The sequence below is a fragment of the Curcuma longa genome, chromosome 2 (assembly GCF_044706935.1).
Source record: "Curcuma longa cultivar G26 ecotype Majalengka, Jawa Barat chromosome 2, ITB_CL_G26_1.1, whole genome shotgun sequence".
Lineage (NCBI taxonomy): Eukaryota > Viridiplantae > Streptophyta > Magnoliopsida > Zingiberales > Zingiberaceae > Curcuma > Curcuma longa.
The window spans coordinates 3,458,469-3,478,405 of NC_133862.1; the positions used below are offsets into that span (position 1 = coordinate 3,458,469).

A 19,937-nucleotide genomic window follows, 5' to 3' on the forward strand; every position below is an offset into this window, starting at 1 on the left:
GATAATGAACTCTCGCGGTTTAATGAGGGTGTCAAGATCAGAGTCAGAATCTGCATCAGTTTCTGCACCTCTGTTGAAATCCATGTCAGTTTGCTGGTTCATGCATATCTAGCGACCATCTAAACTTCAAAAGATGTTTCCTTTAATACTACTCGATCAACCACCTTTGGGCATGGCCATATGCTTCATTCATTCTTTGGATGTGATACAAAAGACAATTGGTTTTGGTTTTGGTTTTGGGCAGCGACCTCCAAATGCCTTTGTCATGCTGTGAAATTCCAGCAGCTGAAAATGCTTGTTGTTGCTCCTGCAATGCAACTGGTTCTTTCCCTGTGCAGATCGAAATCTTCGTTTTGATTCAGCTGATGCTCTTAGAGAATTGAGATTGGTGTTCTTGGCACAGTTGCACTTCCCAATTCATTTTCAGAAACTTGTACAACAATCTTGGGAAAGTTAATTGCACTGACAAGGAAGATTACATGGTTGGTATGGTTATGCTGTTTTATTTGTGAAAAGGTATCAAATGAGCAATATGATTCATGCCAATTTTTGTAAGCCTTTACTGAAAGCCCTGAAGAGAATTTTCTTTCCCTTTCGTTTTTTAGTCAGAAAGTGCACTCAAGGCAGTTCTTCAAATGTCAGATCTCTCTTCAATTCATTGCCTACCGGATCTTGTTGGAACGGATCTAATCGACTACCGGATCTTGTTGGAATGGATTGTTGATGCTAGAATCAGATCGTCGATGGCTAAAGTCAATGTCCGACGAACAATCTAAGCTTTGCCAATAAGAATGACTTATTCTCTTTTTTTAGCACAATATAGTTCTTATTGCACAACTATTTTACTGTGAATCATTTGAGCATATTGGGCCATCTAAGTTAATTTAGACACTAGTCAATTTAGATGGATTATGGACATAAAATAGCAAAATTATATCTTAGCAAAAGATGAAACTAAGCACATAACAATTTTTTTGTTTGTATAGAATCATTTGAGTACTAGATATATGAAAATTTATCAAAACCATATTATGGAGTTCTTGATAGTTTGTCTAAACAACAATGGGTTTGCTAAACTAAATCACTTCATAGAAATTCCTATGGAGGTCCTTCATAGGATTTATATTTCTTCCAATTAGGGAGGAATGATCCATAATGAGTGTTCAATAGATTAGTCTAGCTCACATACTTTTCTTATTGAAGTTGCAAAAGATTAATTTCCTAATCTATAAGTTATTTTGGGTGTGTATAGATTATGTTTTGAATTTATCCGATAATAGATTGTCAGCCTATTATTTATAAAATATATCATTTGAATATTTAAGAAAATTAATCATTTTTATCTTTATTAATTAATTCAATCTCTAAAGGTGATAATTAATTAGAAAAAACTTATGGTTATTTTAACTTAATTAAGTTAAAAATGATTTGTACCAATCGCAACAATGAACTTAGACTAAGTTTCTCTCTAAGCATATCTATGACCGATGCTTAAGTATTAATCATCATTGTTATATATACTATTTTGTTATGACCATCTAATCATATACTTAATTATAATCATAATATATTTATAAATAATATTTAGACTAAATAAAATAAACATTGAAATTAAAATAAATTAGACTAAATACTTACAAGATATGTGATATGCAGTATATCATTCTTCTCTATATATATATCATTAAAAAAAAGTAATCAATGTGTTAGTTGGATCTCCGATCTAATTTTAATATTAATATTTTTATTAAAAAAATCATATTTATTGTACATCATATCAACAAAGACAATACCAAGGTTGAAAATTTCATCCAAGAATCGATCGAGATTCATAGCATTTATTTGGACATGGAAATTTTAAAGATATTTCCATATGCATTCTAATCACAATGTCTTAATCTCTAATGACAACTAATTGGAAGTTACTTTGAAATTCTCACCTTCCCACTATTATAAATTATTGCTCTCTTAAGACTTATCTTTTGATAAAAATATACATATTTAAAAAAAAAAGAATTGAACAAGCAATAATGACATGATTTTTGTTGTCTTTTATTCCTAATGGAAAAATCCAATGTGGACAACATCTTCCATTACGCAATTGGAGACCACTAATTAACTCCCTAGGGACAAATTGGCCTACCATGGGCCCCACTTGTTTCTAGTTCCTATAGCAATCAATCAGCTATCACATTTTAATTTATTTGCCCCAAATTTTCCAAACCAAATCAATAAAAAAATACTCCTAATAGTCCAAATCATAAAAATATTATTCCTACTTTAAAACAATTAATTAATTTAACATAAATTAATACAAAAATTGTAAACTTTCTTCAATTTATAAGAATAAAAAATCCAATCCATTTAACGTAAATTTAAAAATTAAAAAATTTACCATATGCGTCCAGTGCCGTACCTGTTCCGTTGTGGGGCCGGCTGGGGGGAGGGCTCCACTCCGCTAGCGTTCGTGGACCAGGGAACTGGGTTACCCAGAAGGGAAGACGGACACGCGGCTCTCCATCACGAGGACACGACTACTGTTTCACGTGGGTCCACAAGCACTCCGACGCTATTCGATAGCCGTCCGTGGGTCCCTATCAAAAGGCCGCCCAAACTTGTCGTGTACGACGGCGTCAGTTGAAAAGGTCAGGAACAATCGCATGGGAGTGAATTATTTCATGTGAGAAATGATAAACTGTGCGATGAGAAATGCACGACTCGTGCGCGACACCGTTGATCCATTACCATTGTCGCTGTCGTCGCCTCGGACGCAATCGACGCATCGCTCGTCGGCCGGTGTCTGACGTCAGATTTCGATCGGATTGTGGCTGGAATCCGACGTAATTGATCAGAAACAACCAAATCACGCGTCCGGCAGTGGCGCGGCCACAATCCGACCAAATCGCGGCCGGAGACCGGCCGAAGAAGGATTGGCGTGCGACGCCGACCGGTCCTCAACCTGATTCCGACCATGATTTGGTCGGAATCCGACCCGATTGCGGTCGCCAGTGGCGGGCCGCGATTTGGTAGGAATCCAGCCCGATCGCGGTCGGATGGCGCGCGCCACTTCGCAATCGGATCGGATTCCGATCAAATTACATTGGATTTCGATCACAATCCGACTGAAATCCGACATCGGACGAAACATCAACGAGCGACGTGTCAATCGCGTCAGAGGCGACTGTCGGACGGTCCGCCCCCGAGACAGCACAGTGATGGCGGCGGCAACAGCGGTGGATCGACGGTGTTGCGCACTCGTCGCCCATTCCTTGTCGCGATGATAGTATATCATTTCTAATTTTCTGTAATTAATATAAATTTCAAAAAGGGGAGAAAATAAAAGAAATTAATAAGAACATGTTACGTATTTGTAGTTTTCTATGTTTTATCGAAAGATTGTTAAAATCTAGTCTGATTTTTGAAGTAAAATGTATAAATTAATACCTAATTTCTTTTCCATTTCCGAAAATTGAGAAACTTAAGACATGTTGACAAGCACACTGCCGTTTTTCCGGCACTCACAGACGGGGCAGGTGGCCACCGCCGGGCCGCAGGCGGCGCAGACGCAGAGATGCCGGCAGGGAAGCAGCAGCACCGCCGGCTCCCTCTCCCCGCAGCACCGGCACGTCCTCCTCGCCTCCTCCTCGCTGTCGCCGCAACAGCAGGACTCGGCGTCCTCAGCCGCCGCCGCCGGCGCCGCCTTCACCGTCGCCGCCAGCGCCCGCTCGAGATCGGCCCGCAGCGCGAGGGCGACCGCCTCGCTGCTCCGCGCCAATTCCCGCCACATTTGGTTCTCGACGCAGAGGCTCTTGATGCGCTCCTCCAGCGCCCAGGTGACCTTCCGCTCCCTCTCCACCTCCTCCTCCTTTTCCTTCAGCCGCTTCGACGCCCCCTCCTCCGCCGCCGCCAGATTCCGCCTCAGCCGCTGCACCAGCTCCATCCTCACTTTCGCAACCTATTCCACACCAGTAAAAATCTCATCTTTTCTCCTTCAGAAGCATTAACTCTGCAATCAATCGATATATAGTTCAATTACATGATTAAGGATGAGGCGGTCGAGGTTTAGCAGTTGCTGCTGGACGTTGGAGGAGAAGTCCTCTCCGAGGAAGGAAAAGCTCTCGCGAGGCCGCTTCCCGTGGAGGCCGCCGCTCTCGGAGGTAACCAGAGCAGCTGAGTCGCCGAGGGGGAGCAAAGGTCCGGCGTATCCCAATTGCATGTCGTGGATGTTTGATCGATCCTGATCGATCCCAGAAACAATTCCCCTGCAACAATTGATCAGTTAGCTTCATGCACCGCGAAAAGGAAGAATCTTGAGATGAGATTGAGAAGAAACATACAAGTTTCGTAGAAGTTGGGAAGGGAAGAGAGGAAGCTGATGAGCCTCAACAGCCATTGAAGGTGCTTATAGGTGGTGGACTGGTGGTGGTGGTGCATGCAATTGAGATGGGTGTTGGTTTTGGCAAACAGTACAAGAGTAGGAACAACAAGGTGAGAGAAAAAAACAAAGAACACTATTTTAAAAAAAAAAAAAGAAAAGGATTTGGTACAACTTTAGACGACCACGTAATTGTAAATAGGGAGCGTGGGGCTGAGAGGGAGAGAGATCTGTTTCTTTCAGTTGATTGATCAATGGAGGCATTTGGATAAAAAACAAAATAGATTGGGATACATACGGAAGTATCGAGACGTGCAAGGTGCATGCACCGGCGAGGGACGCGTGGGTTGGCGTCGGCAGAAGGAGACGCCGCCCGTGGCCGCCGTGAATGGGCCGCTCGCCGCCCACGGGAACTTCCTGAGCCCACGCCACGCATGGGGCCGCCACCGCCGAGGAATCCATGATGATGCAGATTATTTAACTCCCGGGGCCATCTGCTCTCATCCTGTCACCGTGTGATGCCAAAATTGATTGATTAAAATACATTCACAGTGCTTTGATCCAGTAAAAGCATTGTTCATCTTTTTTTTCCCCTTGTGAAAACAAAACATGAAGATTCCTTTTACCTGTTAAAGCTTTCCTTTAACAGTTTAATTATGAACAGAGAACCTAAGCATAAACTGAGTTGGGCATCAATGTCAGTCTCCACTTCTGGTCATAAGGCATGTTTAAGTAGATTGATTATCCTACACTTGAGAAATGCTCTGCATCTGCCTTCTTTTTATCTAATATCTCAAGCGCTGGATGGCATTCATGATTCAAAGCAATTGAGAGCCACTAAGCATTTGGAGTTTCACCGTACCAACACGCGATCGATGACCACTGTTCATCAACAGCACCCTCCACTCTTCATCTTTTTTTTTTTCAGAATCGCTGCTTTTGCATTCATTCAAGTCACAAAGAAGAAAGAAGAAAGAAAAAGATAGAAAGAAAAAAAGCAGGCCTAATTGAGAGAGCATGTGATTCCTTTTGTTGAACCATTGGATCTCCATTATTACCTTCATTAACCCAACCAACACTCTTCTCCACTTTGTCTAACTGCCAAAGTTCACAGGGTTCTCGAAACACACTCGAGTCTAAAGTCAATAATAACCTGAAAAGTAATTAGGATGAATTGATCCAAGTGTTGTGGGTGGTGGGAGGGTGGACCAAATACCTTTAGTGATTCGATGAAAAATAGTCGAGTTGATTGTGTCTCAGGAGGCTCACATGTGTGCCACCTAAAAAGGGAGAGATGCACGCAATAGGCTTTCCTCCCTCCATGAGAGACTAAGAAAAACATCTACATCTATCGTGTAGATGACCTTTGCAGTGGTCAGAATGGATATCTTGGTTATCTAGTTGGATTTCACATGGAATGTAGGATGGCAGCAATAACAAATATCCTACCTTATTAGGATCCTGATAGGTAGTCATGATATTAATATGAAATGGTATCCTTTCTATCATGTGTGGATAAGATTGATCTAGTGTCACCTTGCTATATTTATTAGCAGTGTAGTCCCTAATGGGAGCTTTATGTTCATTTTAATGTACAAGGTGTGGTGAAGCATGCTAGATTCACAATCCAACTCAGGACCTTGACTACTCCAGTTGAGTCCTGGTCAGTAATTATATTGGTACCTATACTGATTAAACAGATGTTAAACACAGTTGATGAACTAATCAGAATTAATGAATTGGATCTTATTAAGTGCATGATCTTCATCGTACACATCCAACTTGACCAACTAATTGAAAGAACATAGTGAATAGAAAAAGGCTAAGAGTAGAGGACCACATATGTGTTTGTTTTGTGCATCATACTTGAAGGAGTAACTGGCAGCATCTTGACTTGTGGGCACACCCTTTTCCTCTGGACCTAAACAATTATGTGACCAACCCCACAACCTTTGCCTTGTTCTTCCACCAATTTGTTAAGAATCTCACTCATCAGTCACTACTCTTCTCTCCCTTTCATGCCTACCTTTCTTCACTCGCTTATTTTTCTATCCTCTTTTTCCTTTTTCTCAATGGTACCATATTCTGGCTGAAGGGGAAGGAAAAGAGGGAGTCGTGTTCTCAACGACTCAACATGCCCAAGCACAGAGAAGCTTTGCTTGGGTCACAATTTGAGAGTTAGTTGAGGCAGGTTCCATGCTACCACAGACCTGCGAGCTTCAGTTTCCTAACCCCATTGTTACTTCGTGGAACGGAAACATTCAATGCTTCCACACTTGAATGGAGCGTAGCTAAGAAGAAACTTGTGGGATTTAGTTAGACAGTAATTATCTCTTCAGATAAGAAACTCACTATGCATGGCACAAAGATAATTCAACTACGAATCAACATCAACTAATCTAACCAAGAAACATCCAACTAAAGATAAAGAATCGTACTGGCCACAACATTGGCATTCTTGTGATCATTACGATTTCAATGTAATAAAAGGTAAGGCAAAAGAAAAGAAAAGAAAAAAACAAAGGCAGCAGATGACTGGACTGAGAACATGGGAAGCTTACCTGTAGATGCATGGCCGGCGATTAAAAAAATGGAAGCCCACATGTTTCCCAATCTCCATCACAAGCTGCCATTGACGGTGATATGATGCAGGCCTGAACATATACAGACATATGTGCACAGTTCAGAAATTTATGTTTTAACCTGTTACAGCACTGGGAAAGAATTGTCAAATAGGACAACTCAATCAATGTCACTCGTCTCATGCATCCATTAGACAATGCAATTAGGTGTGAGCATGGGTTAGATAGCGAGAAACAGTCCATCTCAAATTCTCAACAGCAATGCAATGTTTAATCCAACAGGTAGATCTGAAGAGTAGAGTTGCTATTCATTCTTCTTCTTCTTTTTTCAGAATGACAAAAAACTAGCTGTTAAGAAACTGTTTTGACAAGATTATGCTATCAGCATAGCAAGTTTAGGCTTGGTAGACCTACGGAATATACACAGTTTATTCAGATCTAGCTACCAGTCAGACATTTACCATATAAATATGCACGTGTAATAGAAGAGCATATATGTCTTGAGTTTTCAATCAACAACTTGTCTTTATCAATTTATATCTCTTGGGATAGATTAGATACGAAGTTAATTTTCTCTGGCCCAGTTTTGTTTGATTGAAATAAAAAGAATCAACATAATGAGAAAGAATAAGATATCTTTTCAAAAAAGATGTGAAAGGTGGGGAGGAATGGTTATCTAACCATCTCCAAATATATAATTGGTATGTATATAAAACTTGGATAGTATTTGTATTTTATTCAAGGTCTAGAATCTTATTCAGGGTATTGATCCAAGGGCAAGAAGATGTAGCAATATCATGTCAGGCATGTAGTGTCCAATGTTAGTCATTCTGCAGAGCCCTAACAGCTGAGGAAAAAGAAAAGGAAGAAGAAGAAGAAGATGATGATGATACGAATTGAATACCTGTGATTTACCATACTAAATTGATCATACCCATTCAATTAAATGTGACTTCACTGCTAAATATACACAGTAATAATTAATATTTATACCAACTAAACAAGTAATAGAACCCGCTGCAATTTGGTCACATAGTTCACATGTAGCTGAAGTTTTCCCAAGTATAAAAGTCCTTGTAATGCTCACGTCAAACACCCTTCATCGTCAGTCCCACGGTTAGATAAAGGGAAGTAAATGGTACCAATCGGCTTCCTAAATGGGAGGGTTATTTGCCGCAGCCGCGACTCGAACCCTTGCTCATTGATGCAACTCTACCATTCGAGTACTAACTCGGCTACACCTGGGGACTATTATATTACACACACGACTATGCAACTAATGGAAAAAAAAAACATAACTTTCGAAACAAAACAAAATGTAGTCATGTGTATATATTAGTTAGACTTTGAACTTGGTGAGGATGTAACATCCATTTGCATCACATTATTTAGAGACTCTAGGCTACTACTCGTGGTGGTATAAATGAGTCTTGTACACTTTGGGTTTAACCTTTTCAGAGCATGTGGTTTAGGATTGCCAACGTGATAGATCGGTTATCTCATTGGGATGGGACAGGTCATGAGACAGAGTATCGTGTTGTGATATACGTTAAAGAAGTGAGTGAACAACTATAGAACTTCTACTGATTGTGTTTAATTTCTGCCACAGATGAGTAGCTCTTACAACTTCCCCCAATCAACAAACACACTTACTATGGTTGCTACTAATTAGTATCCTCAAACTAGCAACTGTAGTTTCTATACTATAATACCTTCATAACGATCCCCATATATTAGTCCAGCTAAATACCCAATAAATCAAACATAGAACATGGCACAGTAAAATTAACAAGGAAAAAAGACAACACATTTTGAACTTGATTGAAGACGTACGATCACAACCAACCTTTGACCCATATACATATTTCAAATGCAAAGTCAAAACACACAGTGTTTGCAATTGGACTAGCTAGGGAAGACATATGTTTAAAAAGGAATATATATTCTATAATCAGGATACAGATGAATACCCTTGCGCCAGTGAATGGTGCGGCGCTGTAATGGAAGAGGACGGTCGACGGTGGTCGCGGGCGGCGATGAGAAAGCGGAGGCTGAGGCGCGCAGACAAGGTTGAGCGAGGAAAGGTAATACCCGAGGGGATCCAGGCCGAAGCAATTTTAAATCGGGCCGAGCAATTGTGGGCCGGGCCGGATCAATGCATTTTATTAAATATCAAAGTTTGAAATTTACATAATAAAAAAATTAAAATAATTTAAAATGGATATAGATAATACAGTTAATCAAGACAAAAGACTGAATATTTTAAAAAAATATTTTTTTAAAAAATTAAAATAATTTTGATAGAAAAAATTAGTCAAACCTTCCCGAGCATTAGTTATAATAGTTATAGTGTTTCACTATGGCATGAAAATTTTTGATCGAACCTTCCCGAGCTTAAGTCAACATCTTTGGTCGAGCTTAAGTCAAAGTCTTTGGTCATTGTCCAAGCACTTGGAGCCTTTGAGAAATTGAGCATTTTAATCGAGATTCAAGAGTAACTTTGTGAAAGTTAAACACCCAAAAGCTCTTCGAATACTTTTACACAAAGGCTCCAATGACTCATTTTGAATGCCTTCAGTCAACTATCATACCAAAACAAAGCGATTAGACGTTAATGACTCTTTGTCTGATCAATCAAATCCTAAACACAAAGTTTCTATTAGATTAAAAACCACATCAAATTGGTTCCCAATCGATTGACACATAGCCGACTAACAAACTATGACTTGGGACAACACTACAATTATCAAGCCTTAGGTAGCTTACCCATTACCTAAACAATCACAACACCATACCAAACCTTCCTTTTCCTTTGTCCCATATAAATTCCAAACTTAATCACTTTCTTTTTCGATACGAAACCTTCCTTTTGATTATTTTTTTAAAAAAGGAGTAATATTCTTTTAACTATTCTGATAATTTAGAATGCTCTTTCGATCTATTATCATATAAAATAAGCTTACATATAAATTTTGTATCCATATGTGAGTTATCTATTAAATGGTGTTATATTATAAATGAAGTAGGTCTTGATTAGGACAAGTTGAATTGTCCTCTCGTCCTCATTTTCCTCTAAAAGTCTCAAATTTTTATCGATTAAAAAAAGTTTTTCCAAAGTTTCTCAAACGTTTAAAAAAAAGCTATAAATTATCTCAAAGAACATATTTTCCCTGAAATTTCCAAACCAACAAAGCTATTTTTTTTTTCACATTCATTACCCTTTCATATATAATTTTCAACTTTGAATTAAAAAAATTTTCATGTGCTAATTTTAAATTTATTAAAAGCTTCCACGAACTCAAATGAAGTTGGATAACTAACCCCAAATGTTGCTGACCAAATCTAAACTATATATATATATATATATATATATATATATATATATATATATATAGTAGGGTTTAGAATTTATGCTAAAGAAAGTAAAAAAGTAAAAATAAAAAAAAAAAATATTAGGTGTTCACGGTTTCGTGAATCAAAGAAAAGAAAGAGGCATTCAATTATTTTATCAATTATATCACTTTTTTCACCTTTTTTTTTTATTATTGGATCCTGACTAACTTGAGTATTAAAGGGGTTCATCAAGGCCTGTTTTAACCTCCTTCTAACTTTTTTTCGACGTTCTAACTTTAGTAGAGCTTTTGCTAGAGTCGAAAACCTTCATTGGATTGGAGTTGAGCGTTTACTTATCGGATGTCCCTAAATCTTGCACTGCTTGATCCATCAGGCGCACACGCGCGTATATAGCTAATAGTGGATTGAAATATCCATCTCACGTGATTCACACCTAGTAATTTAGAACAATGCTCATAAAAAAATTTAATTTATTTTCTTTTACGTTAAATGTTTCATTTTATATATGCTTAGTTAATTGTTGTGTTAAGCATGTGCCTTACAACATATTGTTGATTGTCATCGTACTAAAAAATGAAAAATGATACATAACATGAAAATTTTCAACATGAATGAAACATGACATTCACATTGACAATGAATTGCACTGACATATAGTGAGATTCACTGCATACAATTATAAGTGTTCTGCTTTATTCATGTTAAAATTTTCATTCTAAATATCATTTTCTTTAAAAAAATTATTCCCTTGTTTATCCACATCAATCTTAATTTAAATTTATTTTAATATTTTTTATTTCTTTTATTTTCATGCATAAATTAATCAATCCACTTCCTTTGTTGTAAAAACTACCACTTCCCACGTCCTCATCAATTCTCTTTTACGTCTCCTGGTATTCTTCTTTTTTCAGAAACCTCCCTTGATTTTAAATTATTAACATACTTGAGGTTTTCAAATTATTATCCTTTCGTCCTTGATTATTAGATCATTAGTCAGTAATTAACTATAATAAAAATAGTTTAAAATTTAAGGTGTATTTTGTGATTCAAAATTTCAGCGTTATTTTAAAAAAGGAATAGATTGAGGGGTGAAATGTGAATAATTGCTTCAGTTTCAGCTTTAACGCCAACCTCGCATTAATGATTCCGTGCCCTTTCTCCTGCTGCTCGTCGCCGTTGCTTCCGTGCTTAGCCTCGCCTCCGCTACCATCGGCCCCTGCGATTCCGCCCAATTGACAAAGGAGGAACCAAGGATCCTTGATGGGGTTGTCCAATTTAGTTTTCTGGTCTTCTTTCTCAGGGGTTTTGCTCGGATTTAGAGGCTCTTTTGTTCTTAGATGTGCTTTTGGGGTCGTCTCGTGGTTGGGAGGATTCTGAATTAGGGTTCCGGTTATGGCACTTACGGTCAGCAGGGCGTATCTCTTTTATTCCTATTGCAGGGCTCTTTCTTGTTGATTTCTGCAGCGGAAGCTCTGTGAAAGTTTGATTTCTTTTCCCTTCTAATTGTTAAAATCTTTGATTGGTATTGATTTGAAGAAAGGGGATGACAAATTGAAACGTCTAATTTCCTTTTATTCTCGGTTTTTTTTTTGGTGCCTATGATGAGAGGTTTGATCATACTTTAGTTTTTTTTTTAATTGTGGAAGTACGATATATTTTTTTGGAACTTCGAAAGGGTCGTAACTAACCTAATTCGGCAATGGAGATGGTGAATTGCGTTGAGCATGGCTTGTTGGATAATCCAGACGCGGAAGATGAATTTCGAAGCTGTTGTACAGAAGAAGAAGAGTGGCAGGATACTGAGGAATCTCTAGCCGAAGGTTCTAATGATGATCTCGAAGAGTTTTCATTAAGAATGTTTTTTAAGGGTGTATCCACCTCAGGGTAAAGGTGCTGCTGGAATTGGAGTGGTGATGGAAAGATCTGCTGGAGTTTCCTTAATTAAAGTGCAGAAAAAGCTTGATTTTTATGTAGAGGATTTGGTAGCTGAGCACTTGGCATTGATGGACGGGATATCAGCAGCACTCCAGAATGGCACTAGAAAGCTCTATGCATTCACTGATTCCGAAGAACTGTATTATCAGGTAAGGAATATTCTAATCAGGAAGTTAAAATTTGCTGTTGACTGCATCGATATAACATGTTGTATCTATCCGTATTAGCTGATCTGACTTGATTTTAAGGTATGATAACCTATGCTGTTAGCGAAATGTGTATTGGACTATTTTAACACATTACATCATGACAAGTTCTTTACAGATTGTAGTTCTCCTTATGTTTATGCTGGATGAATTGTTTTACGTTTTTCATTTTCTTGTTTGATCCCTCTTGTGACAGATAACCCAATACACCTCTTATTTCCTTTTTTGATTTATTAGCCATTTTATAGAAGTTTGTTTATAATTGTTTTTTATCTGGCAAAATGTATCTTCTTGGTGAGATTGTTGACTTTGATTATTTGATTTCTTTAACAGATTGCAGAAACAGAAATTCTTGGCCACCAACTTTTAATAGCCCTAGGACACAGGATCCTGGAGCTGGCTGAGAGGCTTGAAGACTTTGATTTACAGCTGGTTTCAAGTTATGAATTAGAGAGGCCATTGCGCTTGGCCAGAGAAGCAATTGGTGACTGGTCAGCTGACATTTGTCCCATGTGTTGTGAGGAGAAGGAAAGTTCAAAGATGATAAAGTTGAATTGTTCCCATAAAATTTGTCCTGATTGCATGATCATGTATGCTGTTCGTGAATTGCAGTGCTCAAAAGTTCCTATAAAGTGCCCTCAAGTAAAATGCAGATATTTGATTTCAGTCAGTGAATGCAAGTCATTTCTCCCATCTGTTAGATATGAATTACTATGGAGAGCCATGATTGATGCTCAGAATTTAGACGCATTCTTTTGCCCTTTCCATAATTGCTCAGGAGTGCTCCATCCTGGTCATTGTTTGTCCTCTAGAGCAAGTTCTTCAACTCAATCAGATATCAACCACATTCAGTGCCCAGAGTGTCAGCGAGATATGTGTATCAGCTGTCGCGTTCCCTGGCATTCCTTGATGACATGTGAGGATTATCAGAACCTAACAGCATCCGAAGGAGATGCAAGGGATATTTGTTTTAATGATTCTGCAGAAGACACTAGGCACAGGCGCTGCCAGCAGTGTAGGCAAATGATTGAACACACAGATGAGGGTTATCATGTGACCTGCCGGTATATCCACTATGCTTTCTGATAGAATTCACTTTCTTAAGTAAAGTTGGATTGCCAAAGTTTATGCTTCTTGATTGCTTTACAGAACCATGCATTTATCAAGTGGAAGAGTTAGATACATTTTGGCATTTTAATTAGTTATATGGTTTCTCTTTGCCCACATGATTATCCACACATAATTCTATCTTTCACATGCCATGACCTTATAGTTAGTTTGTACAGATTCCATAAAGGGAGTCAGGGACACTTTATCCCAAACATTAGAGTCCATTGAATTTTTCTCAGAAATTTACTTCCCCTTAAATTCAGTCCTATCATCTATGAAAGAATATTTTTTGTTGAAATAGATAGAGATAGAAAGAAAGAATAAAGAGAAAAGTAAAGAGAAGACAATTGCTTCATTATTATTATTATTGTAGGCTAACAAACCTATTTATATAGATTGCTAAAATAATATAGGGAAAATATAATAATAAAAAAGGTAATATATCATGATAAACATGGTAATAACAAATATGAAAATAAGGATAAATATGCTTGAGATTGTAGTCCAAACATGGTTAGTCATCAGTAATTTGAAATCAATTTCTGATTCTTATTTGGAGTGCTATCTTTATCCTCATTACCCCTCAACAAGGTTAACGGGATGATGTTGAATGTTGAGTTTGATTGCCAATATATCGAGAACATCTTCTCCAATTAGATAGTGAATCAAATCTTCTAGAGCAATGACTATCAGTATGACCAACGATATGATAGATCTGACATTGTTTTGGACTTTGCCTTTGATGGAAGAGAACAATAAAAGAGATGAGGAGCTGCTATTTGAAAGCTAGAACTTGATCCATCTTTGGAAGAAAGAGTAGCAGAGAAAGAAGATTGCGGTTTTGGTAGTTGAAATTTACTCAAGCAGAAGAGGGGAAAAAAAGAAAATTTGTTGTTGTGTACTGAGCAAAACTCGGAAAAATATTTGTTGTGTGTTGTTCTCTAGTGACAACTGCCACAGATGCGAGATGTGAGATTTGAGAAGGCACAGATGAAAGGAAGCTAGTCGAAAATGACCCAAAGCCGCAATCTAGGTCCCAAGGCCTTTCTTCAATAATCTTGATTTCCCTCTAATGAAGACAGAGGGAGAGGTAACGAAGAGAACAAGACAACGCACAGTGCGAAAGCCGTGAAAGAGATGCATGCGTGGATAGACGCGGACACCAAAAGGCCATGAAGAAGGTGTGCGCGTGAATAGACACAGACACTAGAAGACCATGAAGAATGTGCACGTGGATAGATGCAGACAACGGAAGGCCATGAAGAAGGTGTGCGTGCGACAGAAGTCCATGAAGAAGGTGCATGTGCGGATAGACACAAACACCAAGCAAAGGCCAAGGTGGTGAGAGCCAAGATGGAAGTGCTGGAGAAGTCGAATGAGCAACACCGACTGGTGCCCAACTGCGGGCTGGGGTCCTCCTCCAACCTGACATGGATGATAGTGGAAAAGATGTCGACCATCTCGATGATGACAGCGAACAACAAGGAGGCGTCTTTGTGGAACCCTATGGTCTAGGAGAGTACCAGTGCGTAGTACATGATGACATTGATGTCGATGACTGTTGGAAGATCTGGAAAAAGATCTCCATGACGTGCGGCGGGCGCCTTGACCTTCGTATCTATTCTCGGTAAGAGAGTTGGTGAGCGATAGACGCCTTGGCCTCTGCATTGTAAAAAAGGAGGTGAGAGATCTAGATGAGGATCTCAATGACGAGCGACGGTAACTCGGAAGCAGAAAACTCTAGTAAACTAGTAATCCCTCATCTAGCGACAATCGCGTGAGGCCACACAATCTGGCGGTTGACGATGGAGAAGGCGATGGAGATGACGTCCTTGATTGGTGAGTCCGATAGTGAGATCCCAGAGGCAAAGGTCACCCTCCCAAAAGCCGAATAAGACGAACTGGCCATCAGAAGAGAGGATCATGTTCTGGATAAAGTGAGAGTGGCCAGTGAGGCGATGTCGGGTCAATCATCATGCAAGGACTTCTCGTCTTGGACGAACTAGACTACCTCAAAAAATGATGATCTTGGATAGCATGCGCTAGCAGCATGCACTTGGTGAGGTACTCGCCCATGGCACCGAAATTGTAGTGCTTCCCGATGTTGATGAAGAAAGAGAGCAAGGAGATGGTAATGAGAGGATCTGCTTCTAGTCCTCGTGGAGTGTTGAGATTGAAGACAACCTTTGCCAATGCTTTGTCGAAGAGGAGAAAGAAACTTGGCAAAGTGAAGAGAGAAAGAGTCATGGCTCACAAAATCTTGAACACTTCTTGGAGCGCGTTCACGTCCTTCGTCAGACTCATGAGGATGATCGCCTAGAAGATGTCATGCGTTAAGTTCTGGCTGCAGAACACGATATCAAAGAGGAACCACGTCATTGTGGTCCCCACCAAGTGCCACCTGTGTCGACAAAGGAACACCACCAACAATGTCACCAACATCAGTTCGGTGAAGAATGCCCTGGTGATGGAGTAGATGCCTATGAATTCCGTCAGCACCTTGATGAGCATCATGAAGTCAGAGAGGGTGATCCAGAACGATGACAGCGGGCCGAACTTAGAGAGGTCGAGCGTGAGGGTGAAGAGGGTCCACATGATGATGTTGTTGGCCATGGTGGCATAGATGGAGATGCGACAGATCTTTGAGTTGAGCAGGTTGGTCTTGGCAAGGATTTGAGTGAGGACGGGGCAGGCAGTGACGGAGTTGAGGAAGAGCAAGCACGATATTCATTTCATACCTTGCGAGAAGAAGCTCCGTAGGACGAGTATGATGGCAGAGCTAATGCTGAAGGTGAGGATGGTGCCGATTGCTCTGATCACAATGACTGTCTATCCCGACCTTTGCATTACCTCGTTATCCATCTTGACGCCGATGAGGAAGAGCTTGACAGAGTCATCAAATGTGGCAGAGATGAATTTGTTGGAGTCCGACTTGCTCAAATTGATGATCATTCTTTGCAACAATCTGTGGGTTGATGATGGTTGAAAAAAAGAAGAAGCGAAGGATCATCGCTTTGATACCATATTGAAATAGATAGAAATAGAAAGAAAGAATAAAGAGAAAAGTCAAGAGAAGACAATTGCTTCATTAGTATTATTATCTAGGCTAATAAATCTATTTATATGGATTGCTAAAATAATATATGGAAAATATAATAATAAACAAGGTAATATATCATGATAAACATGATAATAACAAATATGGAAATAAGGATAAATATGATTGAGATTGTAGTCCAAATATGATTAATTATCAGTAATTTGAAATCAATTTTTGATTCTTATCTAGACTGTCATCTTTATCCTCATTGTTTTTGTTTGCAAGCTTGTTACTTTGGAGAATCATCAAATAGAGTATTTAAAGAAAAACATGATAATTCTCACATTGTACACGTGATAAGGATAGTTACTTTCGCAACCTAACTGGCCTGAATGCAAGTTTGCTGTTTCTATGCTCTTTTCTGGCACTGAAAATTTAAGTTTGCAAAGAATGTTGGACTGAGCAAGCTCAATCCAGGTCTGCCTTTCATTGACTGCCTCTAATTACCTAATAGGGATTAAAACTGTGTTTAGGTAATTTTTTTGAATGTAGTTCAGCTAAAGGTCTTTATGGTCCATACTCATTTTCATGGATACATAAACGCAAAATAATTGAGAAATGAATTTCATAATGACTGTTGCATAATCCCAAGGACCAAAGGCATACTTGTGAAAGGAACATAGGTAGTTTTAGGATAAAGTGTCATATGCAGATATTATATCTGACAAAAAGGATAAATTTCATCATTTCTAACTTTTAAGTTGGGCATCTCTTAAATTTGAAATCTTCAAGGCAGTATCTACTTGGAGGAAAGGAGCTAAATTGGAGAGGGATTGGAGAGGGAGGGAGAGGAAAAGGATGAGGAGCTGCTGCCTATTTGGATGAAACCATTGAGAGAAGGGAAATATGGAGGGGTTCCTTTGCCTCTTTTTCTTCAAAATTGGTCTCTCCAAATATAGATGCATTGGAGGGAGATGAAAAAGGAATTATAAAGGACCGATATACCATTCCTTCAATCACTAACCATCGATCACCACTAGACATCAAGTCGAACCATCATCAGCCATCATTAGACCATCAATAGTCATTGCTGCTAGCTATTACCAATAGCATTATTGGTCATTGATAGAGCATCATTGACTATCATATTTGACTGCAAAACACTGTTGGCCACGGATCTCATTGTTCTCCAATGTCGAGTATCATGGAAACATGGCTGAACCACAATGACTGCCGAATCATTGCCAACCATTGTCGGACCATGGCCAGATGTCGACCATCGTTACCTTTCCAAATTGAGTGGAGAAGAAGAGGTTGAATAAGGGTAAAGTTGGATTTTTTTTTAATATCTTTTCCTTTCCCTCCTTCCCTTCCAAGTAGACAACTTATGATTACTCCTCTCCTCCCTCCCTCTGAGTAAACTTGATATAATCTCCAACCCAATTTAACCTTGGGTGCATCAAGAGATATGGATGTTTGAAATGAAAACTTCAGATTTGTTTCCATGCTATTTGTTGTAATTTTTCAGGTCTTTTGTCATTTCGTTTGGCAGCATAACCTGCAAATATTGATTCCTTTCCATGTTTTTCTCCCTGTTCCTTAAACAATTTGAATACACCTAATAGTTCAAAGTCAGTTAAAAGACTTAAGATAATATTATCTTTGTGAAGAAGTTTTGTTGTACAATAAGAAAAACCAAGTTTTTATGTTACACTGAGCGAATTATTTTGCAATGTTAACAACTTGTCCCATAGTTTCAAATTTCATTCGAATTTTAGTTTTTTTACGCTTTATCTTGACACACTTCTTAAGAATCACTGTGTCAAATGACATCTGTCAACATAGTTAAAACATAAAGGTATTTCATCATCACTTTGATCTTTAATTGGTCCATGTAACAATTTGATTTAGCTCTTCGTTATCATTTATTTATCAAAGCCTTTGTGTTGAAAAAAAAACGCCATCTAACATTGTGTTGATTAATTTTCCATGCCAATTTATGCACGTATCAACCCAAGGGTGTCAGAAAACTTATCCAAGCTTTGGTTGTGTTGCAAGATAGATCTATAGCATACCATGACAATAGGCAACCTACCCAGATGAGTTTTTAAAGCTTTATCTCTTTCCTCACTGCGTAATCACACCAGTAAAAGAATGTTATAAAATTCATTTCTTAGGCAATAGGCAGACCAACTTTCACTAAGGAAACTTCTATTGTTTCTTAAATTTGTCAAGGCTTACTCATGTTTATGTTCAGAAAGGCCAATCCTAATAACTTTGGTAGAGAAGAAACATGATATCACACTTTGTAAACATTCCTCTATGGAATTGCACACTCCTTGTTGAATCCTCAGGCCTTTCTTAATTCATTTGAGGTGTCATTCAGGCTGGGTCAACAATGGCTCAAATTGGTCCTGTTGTGCTTGGCCTAGCCATGTTTGTAGGTCCATGCTGAGCTTCAACTTTCTGCCTGCTCAGACCAGAAAGTGTCCTACTTGTGCTTTTCTATGTGTAATTTTTCCTATGCCTTTCTGTAGTTTAAATAGCATTACTATCTTGAATAGCCTAAACTTACATGTGGAGAGGTTGAATTATAGTGACAACCATGTCATTTTTCTGGTTTTGATACTTTTGTGATGCAGATAACCCTTTTTCGACATGGTATGAAGGCAATCATCCAAAATTTTATGTTTTTAACTGGCAGGTGCGGACATGAATTCTGCTACATGTGTAGCGCTGAATACTGGAATGGCATTCAGACCTGTCACTGTGCCTTTTGGGGTGAGAATAATCCTGAGCCTTCTGCGACACCTTCGAATGATGGATCACAACTCTGGCCATGGGAGCCTTTCAATTCTCTGCCAGCACTTACAGATGAATACTCCGAGCAAGAAAGAGCACAGTTAGCTCTTGTACAAAGGTTTCTCTCTGGTGGAATCGACCTAAGTGACCTCCACCACTCTCCGCAATCGCCTCCTCGACGTTCCGATTCTTACACGGACACCGTAAAAGACCTCCAGCAGCTCCCCTGGCTCGAGAGGTTTGTATCCGTGATTAGTGACAGCTACCATGAGGATTTTGTTCAGTGAATTCAGTTAAGTAACCCCATTGGGAACTTACTTTGCTAATAAAAGATAGCATGCCACAAAGATATTGTGTTTGTTTCATTTGGGATTTAAAATTCTAGAATTCTAATTACTATTCTCTGATTCTTAAAGGGAAAATTGTAGCAGAAACTGTGTAAAAGTTTGACGAATTTTTTATCATTATTTTAGACTATTTCGCTAATTTCAAATATGGATTCTTTGATTGCTCATTGTCAATTTCACGTAAAA

At 38.8% G+C, this 19,937-nt stretch overlaps 1 protein-coding gene and 1 pseudogene across 1 annotated transcript; one reads left to right on the top strand and one right to left on the bottom strand.

Moving 5' to 3' along the window:
* Positions 1-3,437: 3,437 nt before the first annotated feature.
* On the bottom strand, positions 3,438-4,604 carry LOC141821841 (putative BOI-related E3 ubiquitin-protein ligase 3). The gene is made up of 3 exons (XM_074709212.1): positions 4,338-4,604; positions 4,037-4,262; positions 3,438-3,955 (listed from the first exon to the last, which is right to left on the bottom strand). The coding sequence occupies exons 1-3, from the start codon at positions 4,391-4,393 to the stop codon at positions 3,479-3,481; spliced, it is 759 nt and encodes a 252-aa protein (XP_074565313.1). The 5' UTR covers positions 4,394-4,604; the 3' UTR covers positions 3,438-3,478.
* A 6,866-nt stretch (positions 4,605-11,470) lies between these two features.
* LOC141821305 (E3 ubiquitin-protein ligase RSL1-like) lies at positions 11,471-19,925 on the top strand (annotated as a pseudogene).
* The last annotated feature ends 12 nt before the right edge of the window (positions 19,926-19,937 follow it).